A 26573-nucleotide genomic window follows, 5' to 3' on the forward strand; every position below is an offset into this window, starting at 1 on the left:
AAAACAACGTTTGAGAGATAGCGATGAATAAGGAATAACAGCTAACGATCATGTGAGATAGCGATGAATAAGGAATAACAGCTAACGATCATGTGAGATAGCGATGAATAAGGAATAACAGCTAACGATCATGTGAGATAGCGATGAATAAGGAATAACAGCCAACGATCATGTGAGATAGCGATGAATAAGGAATAACAGCTAACGATCATGTGAGATAGCGATGAATAAGGAATAACAGCTAACGATCATGTGAGATAGCGATGAATAAGGAATAACAGCTAACGATCATGTGAGATAGCGATGAATAAGGAATAACAGCTAACGATCATGTGAGATAGCGATGAATAAGGAATAACAGCTAGCGATCATGTGAGATAGCGATGAATAAGGAATAACAGCTAACGATCATGTGAGATAGCGATGAATAAGGAATAACAGCTAACGATCATGTGAGATAGCGATGAATAAGGAATAACAGCTAACAATCATGTGAGATAGCGATGAATAAGGAATAACAGCTAACGATCATGTGAGATAGCGATGAATAAGGAACAACAGCTAACGATCATCAATAAAAGAGCACCAGAACGGTTTTTTCCAGTTATAACAAGATACAGTAGTTTGACATCAGCATGAAAATGTCTCATTACAACAGGTCGAAAACTCATGCCATAACTCTCATATCACCAAAGAGGTTTTTAATGCGATCAAGTGAAATGCCAATTCAATAAACAGATGATGTGAATCAGCCACATTAATCCGGTTTACGTGGAAGATTTAGGCAATAAATGTCATGCAGGAAAGCTGCTCTTACCTTTCTCTGAGGTGGGGAAACATCTCAACCGACCGAGGCTGAGACTGAGGTCACAGCCCGCTGACCCGGGTGCAGACCTGGATCCGTATGCGTGCGTCCATCACAGACCGGCTGCCTCCCGGTAGGGAACCGCCTGCTGGCTCCGCTGCAGCTGCGTCTGAATCCGGGATGCTCTGTCGCCCTGCTCGCAGCCAAGGAGCCGACGTGCCTGTTATCCAGACACTCTCTGAAATATTGTCTCGAAGGACAACTCATGACCTAAAGTACTAATAATAGTACTCATAGTAATTAGTACTACTGGCCAAACAGGACTAATATTAATGATGCAAATCAGACGTGTGTGATCCTGAAAGCCTTATACATAAAGATAAAAAATTATAACAAAATGAAACAGTGAAATCAAGTTTAAGGACCAAAACGAAAGCCCAAATGCCACAAGAGGAAGCTGGAGAGGATCTCCCGGCTGGAGGACAAGGTCAAGGGTCTGAAGACACAGAACACGGAGCTGGCGTCCACGGCCAGTGTCCTCAGGGAGCAAGTGGCCCAGCCGAAGCAGAAGGTGATGAACCACGTCAGCAGTGGGTGCCAGCTTCTGCCCAATCAGGTCCAGGCTTACTGAAGTCCAATGATGGTGCTTTTGAAGGATTCAGGGCTGCATAATGAAAAACGTTTGGTCACCTAAATATCTTATCACAGACTTGAGGCCATCGTCAATGCACCGTTCAGAGAAACCTGTCACCGAGGAACCAAACTGATATCTGGCTTGCCCTCCGTCGGGATGGGGAGGCCGAGGAAGAGCTCGGCAGAGGAGAACTGAAACTGTTTTAGTACGTTCTTTATTAACCCGTACTCCCGTGCGTGGCTTTACAGCAAGACCGTCAATTAGAACCAGGAACTCGAGAATGCGCAGTCGGAACTACGGCAACTGGTGTAGGACACACATCACAATAAACATGCGATCATTATACTGCATGATCTACATCCTCTTCCTTTAGCTTGTGCCTCTAGGAATAAAATAAAGTGTGCTGCCATCATCTATGCAAACATTTCTAACGTAAACATTCCTGCATGAAATTAGCAGCATTTTATTAACTTAAATATTTAACAGTGCTTTAACCAAGTATGTGTCTATACCTAAATAATGTTGCACGAGAAACACTGAAAAACGTAAATCACTCAGGCTGTAAAACATCAACATAACTTTTCAAACTATGAACCCTTTTTTCATACAGTATTAAACACTGAGATATCGGGCATGAAAACACAACGTATTATCACACCTTATAACACAGTCATCACCCTTTGTTTTCTTTAAGAAACAACAACACTCAGTTCAGTCTCTATATTTTGGATTCGGTCTAGAAACCCGACCTGAGCGTGTCACATGAGGGGCGTCACCGTGCGACAGCCGGGCTGGTGAGCGAGCCGGAGCGTTTGGTTGCTCACAGGTGGAACGGTGAGTCGTCGGCTGAGAAAAGCGACGTGAACAGTCGGTTGGGAAGAAGGATCATCAGGGTCGACGTGTGGAGGTGGAGACGGCTCACTGACCGGAAGGATGTGGCGGCAATTCCTCCTGTAGGTGCCTCCCTCAGATTGAATGAAGTAGGGGCGTGGCTCCTTGCAAGGCGGTCGTATCCCTGTGGGGTCTGTAGTCTGACGACCTGACCTTCTGCGAGAGGCTGCACCGTAGTACCGTTTCTGAACAAGTCTCTTCCGTTGGAGTTGTGTAGCGACCTGTTTATTGCTTTTAGGGGCCGGTGCTAGAAGACTGTTGTCCACGGGAAAGGTTGAGCGTGTGTGTCGAGACATGAGACGTTCTGCCGGTGATCCTAGCGTGTTGTCGCGAGGAATGTTCCTGATGTTCAACAGATTGAGGAAAACGTCTGAACCATCTCTGTGCGACCTTTCCATTAGCTGCTTTGCGCTGCGGACTGCACGCTCAGCTAGTCCGTTGGATTGTGGGTACTCTGGGCTGCTGTTTAGCAAACTCCCGGAAACGCTGGCTTGTGTACTGTCCACCATTATCTGAGATCAGGGTGTGCGGTGCACCATGAACAGAGAAGTGTCTTTCCAGCTTTTTGATGACAGTAGCTGAGGAGATGTCACGGAGAAGATCCATCTCAAACCATCCTGAGTACGAGTAGCAGCACCGAATATTGATGTCCATGCCATTCAAAGATGTCGGTAGCAACCGTAGACCATGGTAGAACAGGTACAGGATGTGGTTTCAGTGGTTCTTTCTGTTGGTGCGGACGTGTACTGTTACAAACCGCACGAGACAGCAGCTTGTTTACAATGTCTTTGTTCAAACTGGGCCAAAATACTGTTCTTCTGGCTCTGCTTTTCGTCGCTTCCATGCCTGGGTGACCTCCGTGCATAATTTGGATATACTCCTTTTGCAACGCATTAGGAATGACTGGTCTGTGTCCTTTAACAACTACGCCATCCTCCACTACCAACTCATCTCTGTAAGGAAAGTATGGCTGGGCAGAGAGAGGTGCCTGGCGTTCCTTGTTAGGCCATCCATTCCGGATCACGTTGCTGAGGGTCTGGGAATCAGTGCGGGTTGGAGCACGTGACAGGGTGTCGGCAAGGTACATGTGCTTACCCTTCTTGTATACCAGAGTGATGTCGAAGGCTTGCAGACGAAGTAGCATCCTCTGTGTGGATCGGCTACTTAAAGATGGTGACCAGGGGTTGGTGGTCTGTTTCAATGACTGTGAACTTGCCATATATGTAGTCCTTGAACTTTGTACACGCGAAAACCACTGCGAGCAGTTCTTTTTCGATCTGTGCGTAGCGAGTTTCCGTGTCTGAAAGAGTCCGAGACGCATACGCGACAGGCTTTCCATCTTGCATACATGCTGCGCCAAGTCCATAACAAGATGCATCACAGGTTAGTGTCACCGGCTTCTTCACATCAAAGTATGACAGAACCGGTGACCTGGATAAGCATGACTTGAGATGGTCGAATGCTTGTTGGTGTTGTGGAAGCCAGCACCATGCAGTGTCTTTATGAGGGAGCTGTCTGAGCGGCGCTGCGATATTGCTCAGATTTGGAATGAATTTCCCCAAATAGTTCACCATACCAAGGAAACGTTGCACTGCCAGAGAATCCTGGGACTGGCATGTTCGTGATGGCTTCAGTCTTCGTGGGGTCAGCTTTAAGACCTTCCTTTGTGAAGATGTGACCTACATAGCAAACCTGATCTAGACGAAACTTGCACTTTTGCGGGTTGAGTCTGAGTTTGATCTCTCGTGCGCGGTCAAGCACCTTCTTCAGATTTGCATCATGTTCTGTAGCATCACAACCTCCCACGAGTATGTCCTCAACTATAATGGCACATGGAGCCAGCGAACAGTTGTTCCATTGAGCGCTGGAAAACTTCGCTTGCTGCGTTTATGCCAAACGGCATCCTGAGAAACCGATAGCGTCCAAAAGGTGTGCTAAATGTCGCTAACCTGGATGACTTCTGATCTAGCTTGATCTGACAAAAAGGATTCTTTGCATCGAGCACTGAAAACAAGGTTGCACCCGACATTTGGGTGGCGACTTCCTCCACGCTACGCATCGGATAGTGGGGTCTCTTTAAAGCAGTGTTCAAGTCTTTGGGGTTAATACACAGCCTTACTTCCTCTTTGTCTCTTTGATGTGCCGCTACCATTGCTGAAACGCAGTCCGTGGGCTCAGAGACGGGGATGATGACTCCTTTGTTCGTCATCTTGTTGAGTTCAGCTTTCACACGATCCTGCATTGCCAAGGGAATGCGGTGCGCTGGACGTACAACTGGTTGCACAGCTGGATCCGACGTCATGGAATAAGTTATCGGCAACTCTCCCAGCTCGTCACTGAACACATCCTGGTATTGCTCTTTGATGTGTTTGACAAAGTCCGTTGTAGTCTCTGCACTGACCTGATGAACATGAGGGCTGAGGGTAACAAGATTCAGACGCATACATGCGCGGAACCCCAAGAGTGGTGTAACATCACGCTCTACAAGGAAGAAAGATAGCGTGTGTTGTTTTCCGTCTAAATGACAAGACAGAGTGATGAGGCCTGCAGTTTCAATTTTGCAGCCTCCATAAGCCACTAGATTCGTGTTCTTGCCACATGGGATGATGTTCCCTCCTGAAATCTGTTGGAAAGTGTCTTTCGCCATGACATTACACTTTGCTCCTGTGTCAATTTTCATTTCAATCGGTTTGTCGTTCACATGCAGAGTGACAAAACCCTCGTCTCGGTCCTGTGCCGGATCATCCACTGTGTTCACAGATACTCCATCAACATACAAAGTGTGATCAGTGTCAGCCTGCTCAGACTGCTCTACCTCCACCTGATGAACTGGTTTTCTGGAGTAGTTTCTCTTTGTGAAGCCTCTTTTTTCTGGATTCTGACTCACTAACCTTGATTTGCAGCGTTTCTTGTCATGGTTCATCCTGCTGACATTGCTGACCAAATGCCGGACATTTCTCCCTTTGCGCTGGATGGCTGCCACCACAATTATTGCAGTTCAAAATGGGTTGTGTGGCTTCTCGACTATTCCACGGTCTGTGCTGCCCTCTGGTGGACTTTCGCTGTAGCGCATCCACGGTGAACGTCTGCTTCGCCGGGGCTCTCGTGTTTTCCTCCGTCACCTCGTAAACACGGCAGATTGAGACGGCTTTGTGGAGAGTTGAATCGCTGTCCCGTAACAGGGCCTTCCTAACGCTGTCATTAGTGATTCCGCACACGATCCTGTCACAGATTAGCTCTTCTGTCAGCTCACCAAAACGACAACTTTTTGCCTTGATCTTCAAGTCGCTAATGAACGAGTCAATTGTCTCACCTGGTCTTTGATTTCGGGTGTGAAACTTGTGCCTTTCCATCGTCCTATTGTGTTGCGGGTTGCACATATCTCGAAACTTGCGTTTGAGACACTCCGGATCTTCATGGGACTCGGCGGGAACGAGGACAGCGCCATCGTCGCCCGGCGCCCTAATTTCTGCTGCGTAGACAAATGAACGCTCCCGTTCTGTAGCTTCCGCTCCTGCGAGATTGAGGAGGATATACGCCTTCGTTTTAGCAGGTTTATCCGTGTGCGCCGCCTCGATGAAGATGTCGTATTCCCTCTCGAAAATACGCCATTTCTCGGCAATGTCTCCCTCGAACACAAGGGGGTCGGGTCTTCGGAATCCCTCCGCCATACTTAACAAGCACAGTTAAGACGAGTAACTGTCTTCTTCTGTTCTTTCCTTCACATAAAAAACAACAACTCACGGTCGGCAGGTCCGAAACGTCTTCTGACACCATGTAGAATGTTCGTGCAATGAGAACAGATACTTATTTTCGGTAACACGTCTTTATTGCCTCTTACTCCCGTGCGTGGCTTTTACAACAACAAGACCATAAACTAGAACCCGAGCATGCGCAGCACGAACCTACGGCAGCTGATGTAGGACATACATCACAATAAACATGCGATCATTCTAGTGCATGATCTACAGGCTGGACTTCATCGTGCCTGGAGATCCGGGAGAAGAGGACCGACTGTGATCGGGGTCTGGGTCTACGTTTCACGCTTTGGTGTTAATGCTAATACATGATAACGCTGTTTGCTTGCAGGTTAATGGGGGGATGTTAATAATGTTGTGTTCATTGCTGATGTGAGGGGCTGTGGGGGTATTAGGGTTGGTAATCTGTATTAGTTACCACAGCTCCTTCATGTGCAAGCTTTGCGGGGTCCCCTTTGGGGCCCGTAGGGGGGGGTTAGCTCCCGCGTTTACGCTGTGAACATATTATTGTTAGTGGTTTCCATTTTGTCTGCACACACTCTCTGCTGGCCAGGTTCGGGGTCCAAGTTAACGCCCTTGGGGGGAGGGCGCCACGGATCTGGTCAGGGAGTGAACATATAGGTCACATATAGGTTAGTGAGGTGACCCGTTCGGGCCACCTCAGCAGGGGGACTGTTAGATATTTGAGTTATGCAGCACGCTCACAATACACAGGTTGCACAAACACTCTTAGTTTCTTTATCTCTACATACTTTGTAATAATCACACACATAGATTAATCACATATAAAGCATCACATTGTTAACTGATACATGGTGGGAATAAGTCAGGGCCCTAACGGCCCATCCCAGGAGGAGGGTGTTTTCATGCCCACTATAAAGATCACTGCCGTAGAACATTCGGGACTCTTCTACAGAGCCCCCCCCCCCCCCCCCCCCCCGCGTCTGTAGGAGAGTCCAGCGCTGTGTTTCCTTACCAGCTTTGTACTTACTGAAAACATTCAGTAAACTTGATTCGTTTTATAATCCTGACTCATTATTGAATAAACACCTCCAACACGAGATATAATAAAAGAACCGGGGAAAAAGGAGAAACCTAACAGCGACATGCGGAGGCCACGTGGAGGCTGTCTTCTCCTTGTGAAGCACTTTGTGGCTTGTTGTCTGTGAAGGTGATCCATGAATAATATATAATATATAAATAACATTTACTTCCTGACTGAAACTAAATGATGAGCTCAGGTAACGACCAGCAGGTCGAGCCTCGACGTCACCAACAGCAGAACCTGTCAGGTAAAGATGGACCCTGTTCGGATCATGGGTTCTGTTGTCTCAGCTGAAGAACTCAAGGTGGGACTTTTATTATTCCGCATTGACTCTACCAGGAACATGAGCGCAGTGAAAGTGGAGCAGAAAGCGGAGCAGCATCCGGATCAAACATCAACAGCGGCTCACGTTTCTGTCGGTCCAGAAGTTTTCAGCGTCCAGAACTCAGAACCTGCTGAGACGCTCAAACAAAGACTCTGACGCAGCTTAAAATAAGATCCATTCTACTTTCGCTTTTGATTCACAGCCTGTGACAGTTCTGCCGAGTAACAAGCGACGTCATCGCTCAGACTAAATTCTGATTGGCTCAGACTAAATCCTGATTGGCTCAGACGGACGGGGAAGTCCGCTCCTCTCGTGTTTTGTCCTCACTTCACCCTTGATGGTCGGACTGGAAGCTTTAAAGAATCTTGTGGCTGTTCTGTTGTTTGAGCTGCAGATGGGACAGTTCACGATGAAGACCTCGGTTCTGGTTCTGGTTCTGGTTCTGGGTACAGGTGTACCTGGGGCGGTGGGAGGTGAGTTTCTATCCTGCTCTCTGGGTTGACGGTTCTGTTGTTGGACTTCCTGACATGTTAGGAGTCTAGAAATGTCCAAACGGTACCGACCCGTCATCTTAAAGTTCTTCCTGTAAAGTCCATTTACTTCAGGTCCAACTGGGACAGGAGGACAGAGGTAGTTCTTCCTTCTTTGTCCTCTTTAATTTGATGGGTTCAGAACCTCCGGCTCAGACGGACATCAGACCTGATGACGGAGGTGTGCTGGTGTCGGTCGGTGGTTCTGCTGAGGTCCAACAACAAACCGGTTTAGAGATGGTTTCCAAGCTGCGTCTTCATGATAGAGTTTGTCCACCAGAGAGTGGACAGCTTTATTCTCCAGCTGACAAATGTCCTGATCCGTTTGGATGGGTTCTGACCCGTGTCAGCCTCAGAACCCAGCATGGACTGGACCGCACGGTTTCCACACCGAACTATGAGCAGGGGACGGATTTGTTCAGCATTCTGGACGTGACACAGAAACAGGACGTCCACCGTCTTCAGACGACGGCGGAGGTTCTGAGGAGAACAACAATGGAAGTGTCAGAACTCAAAGAGAACAAATCAGAGAACCTTCCTGTTGATACCTGAACAGAACCAACTGTTAGAACCAGGACGAGAAGGAAGAGACGTCAGCTGATGATGGAGGGAATGTTGGAACGTCAGAGGATCAGAATCCGCTCTGAATCCAACGGATATTATAACTGCTGTTATAACTGCTGTTATAACCGGTGTTATAACTGCTGTTATAACTGGTGTTATAACTGGTATTATAACTGCTGTAATAACTGCTGACTGGTGTTATAACTGGTATTATAACTGGTGTTATAACTGCTGTTATAACCGATGTTAGACTGGCGTTCTTTCTTATTCAGAACCGTGTCCTTCAAATATTAAATATATCAATATTAATGAGAAATATTCATCACAAAATCTGTTGTGAGTGAAACAGGCTTTGGGTTCTGCAGGTTCTGCCCATCAGGACCTGACGGTGTTTCGGGACCGGGTCACACCTTTATTTGTTGTGGTGCTGAAACCCAAATCTTCAGGGTTAAACCGTTTTAATTCACAAACTCTCCGACATCTGGCCTTGAAAATGATGCCAGTTATCAGCTGATGGTGGAAAATGACCAGCGCGACTTTGTGAAACCACAGAAGAAGAAGTTCTGCTGGGTTTCAGCTGCAGGAGCCTCAGAGTTCAAACCTGTAATCAGAACCAGAAGTTGTCATCGGTCACAGGTTCAGGTGTGAGTGGAGAGCAGGAAGTGATGTCATCAGGTGGAAACAGGTTCAACCTTCAGATCGTGATTCTGGTTTTTCTTTCAGAGACTCACTCTTTGAAGTATTTCTACACGGCGTCTTCTGGAGTCTCAAACTTCCCGGAGTTTGTGGCCGTTGGTTTGATCGATGACGTCCAGATGATTCACTATGACAGTAAGACCAAGAGAGCAGAACCCACACAGGACTGGATGGACAAAGTCACAGCAGAGGATCCAGAGTACTGGACCCGACAGACGAGGATCGGTGTGGTGAACCAAGAACAGTTCAAATTCAACATGGAAACTTTAAGGAAGCGCTTCAACCAATCAGAAGGTTTGTTTGTGTTTATTAAATGTTGTGTTCATGCTGTAGGAAGTAAACACACACACACACACACGCACACACACACACACACACACACACACACACACCTCTGCAGGAACCCTTTTGCATCACTGCTGGGTTTCTAAAGCTCCGGGACACAGACTGGTTCTGCTGGTTCTGCTGGTTCTGCTGGGTCCAGTGAGGACCAGGTCGATGACTGGAGTCTGTCTCTCTCTCAGGTGTCCACATTATCCAGTGGCTGTCTGGCTGTGAGTGGGACGATGAGACTGGAGAGGTCACTGGTTTTAATCAGTATGGTTATAATGGAGAAGACTTCATCGTCCTGGACCTGAAGACGGAGACATGGATCGCTCCCAGTCCTCAGGCTGTCATCACCAAACACAGATGGGATCATGATAGAGCTCTGATGGAACACAGGAAGCATTACCTCACCCAGGAGTGTCCTGAGTGGGGGAGGAAGTATCTGGAGTATGGGAGGAGCTCTCTGCTGAGAACAGGTAGAAGCACATCACCTGGTGGAGTTTCAAACCAACAACCTTCATGTTCCTCTGCTGTTTCTGACCCACACACAGAGACACACTCTGTCCTTTACCTCTCTGTCCTCCTCTCTCCTTCAGTCTTCTTCTCCTCTGCTCCTCCCTTCTTTTGTCGCCTCCTCTCCTCTGAGGTTTATTTGCGTCGTTTCAGTGTCTCTGGCGACAACAGTGACTCCTGATGACGTGTCTTTGTCTCCTCCTCCAGAGCTCCCCTCTCTAACGTGTCTTTGTCTCCTCCTCCAGAGCTCCCCTCAATAACGTGTCTTTGTCTCCTCCAGATCTCCCCTCTCTAACGTGTCTTTGTCTCCTCCTCCAGAGCTCCCCTCTCTAACGTGTCTTTGTCTCCTCCTCCAGAGCTCCCCTCTCTAACGTGTCTTTGTCTCCTCCTCCAGTGCTCCCCTTTATAACGTGTCTTTGTCTCCTCCTCCAGAGCTCCCCTCAATAACGTGTCTTTGTCTCCTCCTCCAGTGCTCCCCTTTATAACGTGTCTTTGTCTCCTCCTCCAGATCTCCCCTCAATAACGTGTCTTTGTCTCCTCCTCCAGAGCTCTCCTCTATAACGTGTCTTTGTCTCCTCCTCCAGATCTCCCCTCTCTAACGTGTCTTTGTCTCCTCCTCCAGAGCTCCCCTCAATAACGTGTCTTTGTCTCCTCCTCCAGTGCTCCCCTTTATAACGTGTCTTTGTCTCCTCCTCCAGATCTCTCCTCTCTAACGTGTCTTTGTCTCCTCCTCCAGATCTCCCCTCTCTAACGTGTCTTTGTCTCCTCCTCCAGTGCTCCCCTCTCTAACGTGTCTTTGTCTCCTCCCCCAGAGCTCCCCTCTCTAACGTGTCTTTGTCTCCTCCTCCAGAGCTCCCCTCTCTAACGTGTCTTTGTCTCCTCCTCCAGAGCTCCCCTCAATAACGTGTCTTTGTCTCCTCCTCCAGATCTCCCCTCTCTAACGTGTCTTTGTTTCCTCCTCCAGATCTCCCTTCTATAACGTGTCTTTGTCTCCTCCAGAGCTCCCTTCTATAACGTGTCTTTGTCTCCTCCTCCAGATCTCCCTTCTATAACGTGTCTTTGTCTCCTCCAGAGCTCCCTTCTATAACGTGTCTTTGTCTCCTCCTCCAGAGCTCCCCTCTCTAACGTGTCTTTGTCTCCTCCTCCAGATCTCCCCTCTCTAACGTGTCTTTGTCTCCTCCTCCAGATCTCTCCTCTCTAACGTGTCTTTGTCTCCTCCTCCAGATCTCTCCTCTCTAACGTGTCTTTGTCTCCTCCTCCAGATCTCTCCTCTCTAACGTGTCTTAGTCTCCTCCTCCAGAGCTCCCCTCTCTAACGTGTCTTTGTCTCCTCCTCCAGAGCTCCCCTCAGTGTTTCTCCTCCAGAAGACTCCTTCCTCTCCTGTCAGCTGCTTCGCTACAGGTTTCTACCCAGACAGAGCCGCTCTCTTCTGGAGGAAGGATGGGGAGGAGCTTCATGAGGAGGTGGAGCACGGAGAGATCCTCCCCAACCATGACGGAACCTTCCAGATGAGTGTGGACCTGGACCTTTCATCGGTGGCGGCTGAAGACTGGAGGAGGTACGACTGTGTGTTCCAGCTCTTCGGTGTGAAGGACGACTTGGTCACCAGACTGGACAAAGGAAAGATCTGGACCAACTGGGGTGAGACTGGGATCAGGGGGTGAAGGTGGGGACACATTTCTGTCTCTCTGATGGTCCAGATCATGGGTTTGAAGAGTTGGACAGAAGTTTTGTTTCTTTTATTGTCGTTTGCTGTTTTCTGTGTAACTTTAGAGTTCAGATAATCAATAACCCACCCGGGACCCAGACAACGGTACCAGAACCCTAACCCAGTACCTGCACAGAAGACGGAAGCCTTTGAATCAGTGATAGTTCTGTTGGTGGTGGCGGTCCGATGTCCACTGGGCTTTCATTCATGCAGGACGATGTCAGTAAAGTCAGTTCATGTCCTCAGCGGAGGAGGTTCTGATTGGACCTGGATCTGTTAGCAGGATGATCCAGAACCGCGGATTAGGTTCTGATTGGACCTGGATCTGTTAGTAGGATGATCCAGAACTGCGGAGGAAGTTCTGATTGGACCTGGATCTGCTTGTTAGCAGGATGATCCAGAACCGTGGAGGAGGTTCTGATTGGACCTGGATCTGCTTGTTAGCAGGATTCTCCATGAGGACAGGTCCACAGAGCTGTGGGACTGTCCAGCCTCAGCAGAGCGACGCAGCGTTCCAGCGCTTCGGAGGTTTCGGTCTGGAGTTGGAGAAAAAGTATTTTGGATCCATTTCAGTTTTCAGAAGTTTCTAGTTTTAAAGTCAAACCTCTGTCAGAACATTAGAACATTGGACGAGTCTCCCTGAGACTGGAACCAACATCAGGACAGAAAGCAGCACAGACCGTCCTCCTGTGGACAGGTGGACATGAAACCACCTAAAGAGGACGGCAGGACCACCAACCAGGTGGTGTCCGTCTGCAGGACGGTTCTGTTGGGACATGGACGTTGTTCTCTGACTTGTTGTTTTCTGCTCTCCAGAGGAACCCACTAACGTGAACGCCATCATCATCATCGTCATCACTGCAGCGGTTCTTCTCGTCCTCACGGCTGCCGTTGGATTCAAGCTGTACAAACAGAGGACAGGTGAGCGACCCAGACAGAACCAGTCTCTGTCTCCTGGCTTTGATTGGACACTTTGACCTGATGAAGCAAACAGGAGGTGGTTTCAGCTTCAGAGTCCAGAACCACGATGACGGACCAGGGAAGACAGTCGTGCTGTGTTGACCCTTGAGTAACTCCTGGACAGTTTAGTCCATTTCAGAAATTCTAAACTCCCTCCAGGACAACCACCGTCCTCTTTGGTGAGGCGGAGTCACAAAATCTCAACGTCCATAATTTGACTGTGTAATCCGTGTTTAACCTGTCCACGACCCTTGAGACAAAAATGTCCATTTGTTCTACATAGTGTCCAAGAAAAGGTCACAGAGGGGTGATTTTTGAAAGGGGGGTAATTTGGGCTTAAATTTGAAAACCCATATTTCCCACCGCCGTTTGTCTGTCCGGCTGTTAGCAAGATAACTCAAAAGGTTCTGGACGGATCTGGATGAAGTTTCCAGGATTTGTCGGGAATGTTTCCAGGGACAGATGATTACATTTCGGTGATGATCCAGAAGAGATCCTGGATTCTGGATCACTTGGAACTATTTGTTAATATTGCAGTCAATGGAGATTCAAAATATTTTCCTCAATATCTCAGTTGATTATTTATCAATGTTTATGGAGTTTGACACGCAGGGGGGGGGGTGTCTATCTCTCCAACTGGATCAGGTCCAGAATGAGGTCAGGAAAAATATTACATTTTACAGGTGGACATTTTGTCCACTTGAAGGGTCATGAATTGGACTTTTTTTGTAACACAAGCGTTAAACTGTCCCCGGTTCCTTTCGGAGGACGTCCCGTTCTTCGTCTCCTCTGTTTAGCAGCAGCTACTTTTGTTTGATGGAGTGTTGCTGGTGATCCACTCGCATCCGTTCACCTGCAACCGTGAGCGGTGGAATGATGCGTCTTTGTTATCCAGGTAAACCTCGTCCACCTTCTGAGGACAGCGCTGAGCTCACGAAGAGACTGCAGCCAGAGGTGGACATGCAGCCAGAGGTGGACATGCAGCCGGAGGTCATCATCCAGCCGGAGGGCGTTGGGACAAGGACAGAATGAACGCAGTGAGTGTCTTCGTGTGGGACACTATGTGTAGAAGAACCTTCTGACACGGGGAGATTATTCTCTGTCAGACTTGTGAGACAAGATAGTCTTTGTCCTTTGGTGTCTTTTCCCACAACAAAAGGTGAAGCGGTTTCACCTGAAGGGATCTGAGGTTGTTGGACAAAGACAATGAGTCCACCTGGACATTTAAGGTGGACTGATCGGGTTCGGGTGTGGCTTCGTGGCGTTTCTGCTCAGTTCTGTTGGTTCTGTCTCCGCAGGGTTCTGGGACAAGGAGCGGTGTCCCCACATCGTCCTGTTTGAACTGGAGTCCACCGGGTCTTCACCAGAACCCGATCCGATCAAAGACATCAGCGACGAGGATCCAGTGATCGATACTTATTGATTAGAGTCTAAACGGTGTCATTTAGATATTTCGGGGATTGTTCTCGTCTCTCTTCTCTGGAGACGTCAAACAGGATCTTTAAGACTGTCTTCATCCGGAGGTGTCGGAGTAAACGGGCGTGTCTTTGTTCCTCCTGGACTCCGCCCCTCCCCCAGTGCTTCCTGTCTGTTCACGGATCACAATCACTTCCTGTGTTGTTAACGAGACGAAGGCTGAAGTCGTCCTGCTGGTTCCTTTCTTTAGACAGAAAGTTCTGCTTTACAATAAAATCCCACATTTTCCACCTGTTTCTTGTTTGATTGATCCGTCTCCAATCCCATGAATATTCCCAGTCTCATTGCTCCGTCTCCAATCCCATGAGTATTCCCAGTCTCATTGCTCCGTCTCCAATACCATGAATATTCCCAGTCTCATTGCTCCGTCTCCAATACCATGAATATTCCCAGTCCGATTGCTCCGTCTCCAATCCCATGAATATTCCCAGTCTGATTGATCCGTCTCCAATCCCATGTATATTCCCAGTCCGATTGCTCCGTCTCCAATCCCATGAATATTCCCAGTCCGATTGGTCCGTCTCCAATCCCGTGAATATTCCCAGTCCGATTGCTCCTTCTCCAATCCCGTGAATATTCCCAGTCTGACTGATCCGTCTCCAATCCCATGAATATTCCCAGTCTCATTGCTCTGTCTCCAATCTATAAAACTAAAATCGCATGTAAGTCTGCTGCGTTCAGTGACAGAAATGATACAGTTCCTGATAGTCAGACTGATAACAGCCATCCTGCGTTTTGGATGGAGGTCGCAGGTTCAAATCCGGCTGGGGGCCTTTCTTTGTGGAGTCTTTATTACCCTCGCCGAAGGGGAGGCAAGGGTATTGCAATTGGGTCTGTTTGTCTGTCTGTCTGGATCCAGATTCTAGAATGTTTTTAAAGGATTCTTTAACATTGCGAGATAGGGCACTTTTCTTAATTTCTTCAAAACGCATGGCGGTATGGATCTGAAAAAAAATCACACATAAGTACTCCTTAAAGGTCTATGACCATGACTAATTTCGGCCGAATCCGGATCACAATCCGGATCTGAGAGCTAATTTTCGTTCTAAAATCTGCATTTTTCAGGAGTCCATCCTGACCTCAATTCTGGAGCTAGAGACTTCAGATTTGGTGTGAACACTCATAGTTCATTCTGGTTTCATATATGTTACAGTTGTAGTTGTATCTTTTCCCGTTCCGGAGCAGCAAGCTAGAGCAGGTTTGGCCCCTCTGATCCGGAAGCCCTGTTTACTGTCTCACAAGATCCAATAGTCTTTTGGAGGCGGAGTCTGCAGTCTCTGATTGGCTCATGTTCCAAATGAGAATTAGTTCTCAATTAACTTACCTGTTTCAATAGAAGTAAAATAAAATAACATCTTCTTGTACATGAAACAATCGTGTCTTCTGACTACGGGCGAGAGGCGGGGTACTCCCAGGATGTGTCACCAGCGCATTGCGGGGCCACACAGAATGGAAATCGAACCCAGTACCTGTTTGCTGTGAGGCGGCGGCGCTAATCACTGCGCCACCATTCTGCCCCGTAATTACTGTCATCTGAAAATGTGACAGGTTGATGGAGTTTTGGTTGCGACAACGCCACCCAGGGAATTTTACTCCTGGGAATTATCTAGGAGGAATTATCTCTCCTGAATTGTACTGGTGCGCGTATCCCTACTCCAGGGACACAGGTTCGATTCATTCCACACAGGCAGAGAGCGGGTCCGGTTCACACAGTTTATTCTCAGATTGACATACAGCTGTGTCTTCAAAATTGGTATCGGTTTAACAACAATTATTAACACTGATTAACATAAGGCACCATAACAGTCAGCACAAACAATATGAAACAGAGGAATTTCCACCTAAAGCAGCAGCCACGATCAGGGGAGGGCAGTGGCTGTGAACGGCCCACACGCCTCTTCAACCTTCCAGAAATAATAATCTCACTGCCAACAGGACAGCAGAGCAAACACATCCGCCGCTCGATTTCACCGGAGATCAGACGAGCAGGCCAGCCCGCGCCTCAGCTCTATCACCGATCAGCTGCTCTGACAACAAATCCCGCGCGCAGACGGTCATTCATTCGCGTCCGTCACGCCACGACAGCCATGAGTAACCCGGAAGAGGCGTGGATGCGCGCGCAGCTACAGGAAGTATATGCCGGCCATTGAGGGGCGAACCTACACCACCGCATAGCGCCCCTCAGTGGCACGGAGGGAGACTACATATGGCCACATAAACAAAAATAAAAATACAAAATAAAATAAAAATAAAATAGAACTAAATAAATAAAAACTATTCTGAAAAAAGATCAGGACCAGGGTTATTATAGTTAACGAAAACTAACGAAAAAACGAAAACTAGAATTGAAAAAACATTTTCGTTAACTAGAACTAATAAAAACGATAATTAAAATAGAACACGAAAACTAACTAAAACGGTATTGTCCGTTCACAAAACTAACTAAAACTAATAAAAATTAAAGACACTAATCTCTTCGTTTTCGTTTTAATCGATTTTGAAATTGATTTATTTTGCTCGAGGAGTTACGCGTGCTGGCGGCTCCGTCCGGCTGTTCCCGTCACTAATCGTTGAGAATCGGGTTGGTGACGTCACTTCCGACGGAAGCCGGCAGGAAGCGCCGAGCGCTCCAGCCCCATGTGGAATGTGTTTATTACGACGGAGGGAAACAAGAAAGCTAACAGCGATTAGCCCCCCCCCGTAACAGAAGCAGCCCCCCGGCTAGCAGTTAGCACCGCGAAGGAGACAACAATAACGGGCTGCTTTTAACCTGCACCGACTGGAGCCCCCCCCCCCCCCCCCCACACACACACACACACTGGGGGGGCACGGCTCGCTGCATTAATGAGACATGAGAAGAAGATGAGCTGCTTGGAGCCAAGCCCAAAGTGAGGAGCCCCCCGATGGAGCCCCCCTCAGCCAGGAGGCCCTGGAGATGGTCTTGATGAACCGTGGATTGGATCAGAGACGGACGACGAGGACACTGAACACGTTGGTGAGTGGTTCTAGTCCCAAATACATTAGTCTTGTTGACCTTTTATGCTGATATAAAATGTAACAATAATCAGTGTTGTAAACTTTAATTGATATTAAAACCCCATAAAGTCCCAAAAGGAGATGAAATAAATTATTTGTTTTACTCATTCTGATCCAAAACCTAAAATGCCAATCACAAATGTTGGAGCCTCCATCCGCTAAAACCTGAAATGTATAATTGTCACACTGACATCATCGTTATTGTCATGTCATGATTTCAGATCTAATATTGGGCTTCATTATAAATATACAACATTAAATGTGTTATCCTGGGGAAACTAGTTTAGGGTGCTAACAGTGTAAGAAATTAAACATCATGAAACGAGTAACGTTATTATCCCTGCTGTAAAAACAAGGGTTATTACAGACAGTCGTAATTCATGAATAATTATTAGACTGTACTATTCTTTGTGTGGTTTACATTTGTTTTTTCTTTTTGCTCAGAGCTTGACCTGCCAGATGCAAAAACCAACAAGTTCCAGAGGATCCATGTCTGGCTCTCACCCTTCAGCTCACCCTGAACGCTGCCTGAAGACCCAAATACTGACTCGCTGATATCAAGAGCCAGAAAGCTTGTCCACGCTGAGAGCAAATCATCAGCGGCAAATGAAGTATTAAGTCTGAGATTGTAGCACGTTAGCAGCTATGCTGCGGACTGTTACGGTTGGTTGTTTAAAATTACTGAATAAATGTTTTATATGTTATCTTTTGTTGATTTGTATTATTTTATTATATTTTAATCCTGCATCTGACAAATAACTGAAAGTATAAAAAACTAAAACTAATAAAAACGAAATTAAACTAATAAAAACAAAACTAAAACTAATAAAAACTAACAAATCCACTCTAAAAACTAACTAAAACTAACTGAATTAGAGAAAACAAATTCAAAACTAACTAAAACTAAACTAGAATTAAAAATCCAAAACTATTATAACCCTGATCAGGACATAACAAAACTGGAACAGAAAGGATCAGATAGAAGACATATGAAAAAGCTTGCTTCTTTTTTTATAGTGAAAACGTGATGCATTCAGTTGTAACCTGCAGAGAATTCGACAATACAAATGATTAAAGGCCACCTGGAAGATATACCGGTACAAGTTGTCCTTTACATTTCTCCTGGTGCCACAGATGTTTGACATCGGAGAACATCTGACTGTGCCAGACGAGTTCTCAGAGCGTGAGCGGCGCTCAGGTCTGGTGTGGAAGCAGCTGGTTGCTGGGGCGATGGCAGGCGCTGTGTCCCGAACAGGCACTGCACCATTGCACCGTCTAAAAGTCTTCCTGCAGGTGGGTCATTTCACAAAGTTCACGATTACACTTTTGTGAAGGGCTGTCTCAAAGCTTTTCTCATTTGTGCTCGGAGAGTTTTTGTCTGTCGAGACGGTGAAACAAACGGTTAGAGGAGCTGACGTTAAGAGTGTCTGAGCCGCCAGCGAGGATGACCGAGGCTGATTCACACCTCGGAACTGAGTGGTTGTTAGAGATTAAGTCTCTAACATTGTGATATTAATTTACAAACGCACCGAAACGAAACAGGCGGACATCAGGCTTCTATTTTCTCTCACGCTGCCCGGACCGGCTGGTCCGGCGCGCTTCCTCCAACCAACTGTTTCCGCTTCCCGGAACAAGTTTATTTATAACGTTCATGGCTCCACCTCTTGACTTAGTGACATCACGATACCTTCAGAGCGCACAACATCGCTGCCCACCAGATGGGGCTGTTCTTTATCTAACGGTTACATTTAAACAAATGAAAATAAGCAAATGACCCTATTGGTGGTCAAACTGAACGGTTCTGGGCTGTCACCAACTATAGAGCCTTTAAACTAAAGCTCGCACCTCAAGGCTGGAAAACTGCTTTTTGCCCAGGGCCATCACCGACCTGAACCTGATAAAGGACCTCACCTCGCACCCCCTTCCTGTTGAACTAGCTCAGTTTGGCAGCTTGTATCTGTACCCACTGTACTCAGATGATTGACTTGTTTTTGCATTCAGGTACATGGTTCTAAATCTCAAGGAATGAATCTCTGGTCTGGACTGAGGGCAATGATCAAGGAAGGAGGCGTGTTCTCACTCTGGAGGGGAAATGGGATCAATGTCCTCAAGATTGCTCCTGAATCGGCCATTAAGTTTATGGCCTATGAACAGGTCGGTGCGCTCCAACCAATCAATGACAAGAAATAATTAGAACTCAATGTTGGCTCTTCTGCAGCAGCTCGCCGGTTATTTGCTTCTTCCATTTCTGGTGAAGACAGCTTCCAGTACTTCGCTTCGTCGTCTCAGCACATACGACACACACGAAACAAATAAAGGAAAGGAGGAAATGTAAATAGAAGAGGCACACATTACAAAAAAAAAGTTAATATTACAGTGAACACAAACAGTAACATAATCATAACAAGATCTCAAAAACCATCATATTATTTTTTTTAAAATAAATATTCCTGACAAGAAAACAACAAATAATGGCCTGGTGACACCGCCCCTCACCCCCGTTTGAAAATGACAAATGTGATTCACAGGTTCTCATCTCTAGATTGCATGTATCTCGTATTCCTGTTCCCTGGAGCTGCCAGGGAACAGGACTAGAGGACGACCCAGGAGAAGAGACATGGACGTAGTGAGGGAGGACATGAGAGTGGCTGGTGTTGGGGAGGACGATGCAAAGGACAGGACTAGAGGACGACCCAGGAGAAGACACATGGACGTAGTGAGGGAGGACATGAGTGTGGCTGGTGTTGGGGAGGACGATGCAAAGGACAGGACTAGAGGACGACCCAGGAGAAGAGACATGGACGTAGTGAGGGAGGACATGAGAGTGGCTGGTGTTGGGGAGGACGATGCAAAGGACAGGGTGAGGTGGAGAACATTGATTTGCTGTGACAAGACGAAAGTACAGTAGTAGTAGTACTTAGTAGTAGTACTAGATCTGTGGCTCAGATTACTATTATTTCTCTTACTGTTTTATATGTTTTAACTATTCACAGTAGAATATTTTACATGATTATAATTCAAGATGGTGACTACTGGAAAATTGTACCAATCATAACCCTGCAGCGCTATAAAGACTCTGTTCTATTCCCCTCCAGATAATTCTGCAGGACCTCCTTCTAGCCCCAAATCGTCCCTGTCCCTGTCATCCAATCCTTCGTCCAGAGATTCGTCCCCCAGCCGGGATCTGTCCGTCAGCATCGGCTGCCTCCGGCCCCCGGTGGTCATCCACAGCTCTGGGAAGAGGTTTGGCTTCACGCTGCGAGCTATCAGAGTCTACATGGGGGACAGCGACGTCTACACTGTTCACCACATGGTCTGGGTAAGTGTCCCCCTGAAGCTGATGGACACTACCATGAAGGGACATTTCTGTATATTCAGCACGTTTACAGTTCGATGATCACACGAATAGAAACATTAAAACCATCTCGTCTGCAGGTTTTATTTGATAGTATTCACGTGTTTCAGCTTCTTGTACTTCTCTGACGATGCCTTTGGCATAATAGCGATTGATCCGGTCGTTGCTTGACTTGTTATTTTGATTGGCGGTTAATGATTTGTGTCTGCAGTGTGTTGAGGATGGCAGTCCAGCACATGAGGCAGGACTGAGGGCCGGTGACCTCATCACGCACGTCAACGGGGAGTCTGTCCAGGGACTCGTCCACACTGAGGTTGTGGAGCTCTTGCTCAAGGTACATTGATAAAGTGGATCTAAATAAAAACGTAAATGTGTTTCTGGCCTTCATTGATGTTTTCTATCTGCTCCGACAGAGCTGCAACAGAGTGACCCTGCAGACCACCGCGCTGGAGAACACGTCCATCAAGGTGGGTCCAGCCAGGAAGATCAGCTACAAGGCCAAGATGGCCCGACGCAGCAAGAAGAGCAGGCGGAGGGACGGCCAGGACAGGTACGTGATGTAACAGCCGCCGTGGAGGAGTCGCACCGCGGACGCTGTTCTCGACTCCTCTCGACTCCTCTCGACTCGCCCAGCCGGCGGCGCGGCATCTTGAAGAAGCTGTCCAAGCACACGCCCCCCCCCATGCAGAGCAGCCGCAGCTTCTCATCAGGGTTCCACCAGTCGTCCAGTGACAGCCTGTCCGGATCCCCGACCCAAAGCCTCTCGCCTGGGCCGTGCACGCCTTGTCGCTCCCCCGCTCCTGACCACTCTGGCGGTAGGTCACCGTCCCATGTTACCGACCCCCGTTCTCTTTGATGCAGCGTAACTGTTTTTCCTTCTGTCCCCTTTGGCCAGATTCCAGTTCTTCTCCTTGCTCCAGCTCCCCTAACTCGCCTGTACCACAGGCCCGTCCCAGTTCCCTTCATGTTTTGGGTCGTTACACTAAAGCTGGACGCTGCAAGTCCACCAGCAGCATCCCTCCTTCGCCACTGGCCTGCATCCCACCTCCTCAGCCCCTCTCTCCTCAATGTTCCCCATCCTGTCTCCCCAGTACCCCCAAATCCCTGCAGGGGTTCCATGGCAAGACGCTATCCCCTCCGACCGTTGCTCGCCACTCGGTGCGTCCCCGCAGTGCAGAAACGCCACGCTCGCCGCTCCTCAAGAGGGTCCAATCGGCAGAAAAACTGACGGGAGGAGAAAAGACGACAGTGGGGCTCCACGGCGATAGGAAGGCCTACGGCACCCGCCGCCACACCATGGAGGTGCCTCTGTCTGAAGGGGGGGTTCTGGGGGATGGAGAGGGGGACACACTGACCGGGTTTATCTGTGTTGGCGAGCACGGCCGCCAGGGTCTGTACAGAGGAGGGCAGAGAAGCCACCAGGACGCCGTCGGCGCGGGCAGCGAGCACCCCCGCTCCACTGCCCCCCCTCAACACCGCGGTGGCAACCACCTCTCACCACACCACAAAGAGGTGGTGGTGATGAGGAAGCTGGCGCTGTCTGAGCGAAGGGACTCCTTCAAGAAACAGGAGGCCGTGCAGGAGACGAGTTTTGATGACACGGAGGAGAGGGAGGCGGCACACGGCCCAACGGATGCGTCGAAGGCATCCCGGGTCAACGCCGGGTCGGCCCAATCCGAATGCAGCGTTGACCTGGAAGGGAGAGGATCACGGGGAATGGCACAGCAGAAAGCCCAGTCAAAGGACAAAGCAACGTTTTAGTCAGTCGGGCTCGGGACCTGCTCGGACACGAAGGCCCAGAAATCTGTGACCGAATCCCAGATAATCACAAGCGGCTGCTGATCGATATTTCTCAGCAATACATACGAAATGACGGCCAAACGATGTTCGCTTTGGGGTCGCTTGTTTTCTCTCTGGACTGGCAAATCACTGTGGCAAAAAAAAAGTTTCAAATGATGAAACTTATTTATGACTTTATATCCTCACCTTGTTTCCTTGTTTCATTTGCTAAAAAACAAATCTTTGGATTCCTTCGGTCGTTCATTGTTGTGGAATCGCACAAAACAAATATCACACAAAGGCTCGCTGATGTCGGACGGTTTGTTTTGTACCTCAGTGACTTCCTAGAGAGGCGTAAGCAATGTCACGAATTACACAAATATGGGCAAATATCCTGCGCTGCCTGGACTCGCTGGTCCTGAACGTCAATACCTGGAATCACGGCTGTGGTAAAGCACAGTTCAGCCATGGGAACGAATTTAAATAGAGGTACTCTCGTACATAAGAAGTTTCATGCATGCATGCGCTCTAATTCTACAGCAGTCTGTGTGCGTGCGTGTGCGTGCTGACACTCCTCTAGTGGTGGTTTGTATCATAACGTAACATGGATGTGTAGTAGAAACCGTTCTATGTCTCGTAGCCGGGTTGAATCAAGCCTCCGTCCAGCTCCTTCCGTCGTCTGTCCTGAAGCGTGTCGTCGTGTTTTCAGGATGTCCTTCACACCGTCTGCATGGTGTCAGAAAAAAAAAAGAATATACGTGTGATGGATGAATGTTTACATTCTATTGTAAATATGTTTGTGGATTTCTGTGGTTTTGTTAAATTATTGTGGGTAAAAACTGACGGTGAATTCAGCCAGAGGCCCTTAGATGAAGGAAAGGGTACGTTTTCATGTGGGACTCGTCGCGTTGCAGCAGCGATGACGATGCCGTTAGTGTATGCTGTATAAACAATGGACCTTATAACAGCTGATGGAGGTCATTTGAAAGTGACCTATTAAGGGTAGGTGGACTTAGTGTGGCAGGATTTAATCTCATGTTATCAGTTGTGCATGTTTCACATCCCAGTGTGATGTTCCCACATTATTAAGGATCTCTTGGGAGGGGGTTGAAAGGATGTGGAATTCTTTAATTTGATCATTCATCACCCATTTGATCTAGCATTAATGTTTTGATCAGAGAGTTTTTGGACCCCCCCAGATATGTATTCTTTAATTTACCTTTTTATATTGTAGTTTCAAGCATTTATGATTTTTTTCCTTTGCACCAACTACCAGAATTCTTCTATATGTATTTTATATGAATTTGGTACGATGCCAATGTTCGTAGTTCTCCAAAAGCCTGCGTTTGTGATTTTGTGATCACTCAGTCTCGGAACAGTGGCTAAAGCAGGGGTCTCGAGCTCAAATTACCTGGGGGGCCGCAGGAGGCAAAGTCTGGGCGAGGTCGGGCTTACTTTTCCAATTGTCTGAAAAAAGTGGCTTTGAGGACATTTTTAAATATTACCCTCTTTTCATCATTTTTAACAATCGAAAACTCAAGACATTCTTGAGTTCATCATTGAATCCTTTTTTTTAAATTCATATAAACCTGGCAGGCTGCATTAACCTTAAACTTTCATATCGTCCTGCGAGTCTGAGATCCCTGCAGGTTCACATTCAAAGTTTGTTTCATGTACTCTGGAATAAAACTTGTATTCAGTGATAAAAGTTATCTCTGAATACATGATGCAATATACATCTGTATTCTTAGGATTTTAATTTATTGTGTACCCCTACTAGATAAATTCATGATGTGCTATCATGTCATCATTTCTGGACGCCGCATGAAGCATCACTTTGATTTCTCACTGTTGGTCGATGGTTATTGGGTTTGTATCTATCTCTAGTCAGCCTCATATTCTTAAACAGGCCTTTGTGAAATTCCTACTATGCGAGTACAAGATGCAGACTGGCTTGACATTATTTTTTAATTGTCTTTACAGTGCTTGAAATAAATGAATTGCAAAGGAACCGAGAAGTCTGGGACTAAAATATTCATTCATTTTCCATTTGTCCCTCAATCACTTCTGTTTTCCGTTTTGCAGCGTTCCTATGTGACCCTTCTTTGGAGTAGTGGTCGTCTCTGCACTGCGCTGGGTACTTTAGTTCCTTCAGAACTGGTCGGTGAATTCGGTGAGTGAGATTGTTTGTTGCCAACCAATCTGCGATAAACTGGCAATTTGTCCAGATCGTTCTCGGCCTCCCACCCAACGTCGGCTGGGAAGGTTTCAGCCGACCACGACCTTTAACACGAGCCGTTAAGAAAGTTCTCAAAGATTTAAAAAGGCACCACTCATTGTTGGCTCAATGAAAATAAATCGTATTTATGTATGAAGCAGAGTTTGTAATAATGGTTAGTCATTTTTAACTGAGTTGTGAGTAGGTGCTGGTCTGAAAACAATATTTAGGAGTAAAAAGCATACCTTTATCCACCTAACTCCAAGTGATCACTTCCTGAGCATGCGACTGTTGGACGTACGACTTGCATGCAACTTGGACGTACGACTTGCATGCGACTGTTGGACGTACGACTTGCATGCGACTGTTGGACGTACGACTTGCATACGACTGTTGGACGTACGACTTGCATGCGACTGTTGGACGTACGACTTGCATGCGACTGTTGGACGTACGACTTGCATGCGACTGTTGGACGTACAACTTGCAAGCGACTGTTGGACGTACGACTTGCATACGACTGTTGGACGTACGACTTGCATACGACTGTTGGACGTACGACTTGCATACGACTGTTGGACGTACGACTTGCATACGACTGTTGGACGTACGACTTGCATGCGACTGTTGGACGTACGACTTGCATGCGACTGTTGGACGTACGACTTGCATGCGACTGATGTTTTGTCGGTTTTGCACTACGCAGCAAATGATACTCAAATGAAATGTTGAAGCAGGTGCTCTGTAGGTTAGCTAAACTTTGAAGACCAAAAGGTATCCACTATATTCTCGCCTCGTGTGTGATTTACATTTAAATATGCTGATGCTAATACCTGCACTTTCTTTTCCCTGATTCTCCTTTCATCATCACGTTTCAGCCTGATGTTTGATTATTTTAATGGCTATTCTATTTCACTGGTGTTCAGTAGTTCAATGTTCAAGACCCAACAAACGACAATCCATTTGAGAATTGGCTGGAAAGAATCGCACAAAACTCGCACGAGATCAGTTTGTTTTTTCTTAGACTTGTAGTGAAACATGTTTCTTTGGGTTAATCTGCTGCTCTAAATGCAGAGTGAATAATGATCAACCTGCTTCCTGCTTCCTTCTCATGCTGAGTGGGGCAGTCAGAGGAAGCTACTCTCCACCAGAGGGAGCCATTGGAGGCCTCTAGGTTGAGGCGGGCCGACCTCTACGCACGAATCAAATGGTCCTCTTCTCTCCACTCGCGTTTTGAGTCCAGACACTTCTTCCTTTCTGTCTCGTGTGCGGCTTGCTTAAGTTCAGAGTTCAAAGTTCACTCACTCACCTGTACGGTTCGTTCTGTAGGCCGATGCAATGATTTTAAGATAATAAAAGCCGTATGAAATGAAGTTCACTCCTGGGTGGTTTTTGGTTTTGTTATGCCTTTATGAGAGGACGGTCACTCATCGCGAGTCGTCCACGCTGGGCCATTTTCACTATCACTAAGATCATTCTATTTTGAGGATATTGCTAAAAAAGCTTGATGTGGAATGTTGGAAAGACTTTTCTTTGTCCCACAGAAGGACGCGTTCGCCGGTAACGGTGCATGAACCTGGCAACTACCGCCCTGTTTCCATCCTTTGTTCCATCTCAAAGGTTATGGAGAGAATAATCCAGGAGCAAATCAACTGCTACCTAGCCGAGCATAGCCTGCTCTTTGAATTCCAATCAGGCTTCAGAACATCCCACTCCACTGACACGTGCCTCATATATCTGACCGACTACATTAAGCGTGAAGTAGACTCGGGCAAATACTGCGGCATGGTTATGCTGGACCTCCAGAAGGCCTTTGACACGGTCAACCATTCAATCCTATTGAATAAACTAGGGGCGATTGGTTTTGATGGCACATCAACAAACTGGATGAAATCGTACCTTGAGGGACGAGAACAAATGGTAGACATAAACGGAACCTTGTCCTCGTCCCTC

At 47.3% G+C, this 26573-nt stretch overlaps 2 protein-coding genes and 1 long non-coding RNA gene across 3 annotated transcripts; all 3 read left to right on the forward strand.

Moving 5' to 3' along the window:
- Positions 1-7742: 7742 nt before the first annotated feature.
- Positions 7743-14462, forward strand: LOC137914040 (major histocompatibility complex class I-related gene protein-like). Its single transcript, XM_068757663.1, has 7 exons — positions 7743-7931; positions 9276-9542; positions 9773-10051; positions 11427-11729; positions 12613-12717; positions 13652-13793; positions 14055-14462. Exons 1-6 carry the CDS (start codon positions 7796-7798, stop codon positions 13786-13788), a joined length of 1227 nt encoding a protein of 408 aa, XP_068613764.1. The 5' UTR covers positions 7743-7795; the 3' UTR covers positions 13789-13793; positions 14055-14462.
- Positions 14463-17042: 2580 nt separating this feature from the next.
- On the forward strand, positions 17043-17972 carry LOC137914044 (uncharacterized). The gene is made up of 2 exons (XR_011106402.1): positions 17043-17227; positions 17713-17972. It is a non-coding gene; the product is annotated as an uncharacterized lncRNA (long non-coding RNA).
- Positions 17973-18402: 430 nt separating this feature from the next.
- Positions 18403-22384, forward strand: LOC137914016 (microtubule-associated serine/threonine-protein kinase 3-like). The gene is made up of 6 exons (XM_068757635.1): positions 18403-18466; positions 20364-20587; positions 20835-20957; positions 21037-21173; positions 21257-21438; positions 21519-22384. Exons 1-6 carry the CDS (start codon positions 18403-18405, stop codon positions 22382-22384), a joined length of 1596 nt encoding a protein of 531 aa, XP_068613736.1.
- Positions 22385-26573: the final 4189 nt, after the last annotated feature.

This window comes from Brachionichthys hirsutus, unplaced genomic scaffold (genome assembly GCF_040956055.1).
Source record: "Brachionichthys hirsutus isolate HB-005 unplaced genomic scaffold, CSIRO-AGI_Bhir_v1 contig_261, whole genome shotgun sequence".
Classification (NCBI taxonomy): Eukaryota; Metazoa; Chordata; class Actinopteri; order Lophiiformes; family Brachionichthyidae; genus Brachionichthys; species Brachionichthys hirsutus.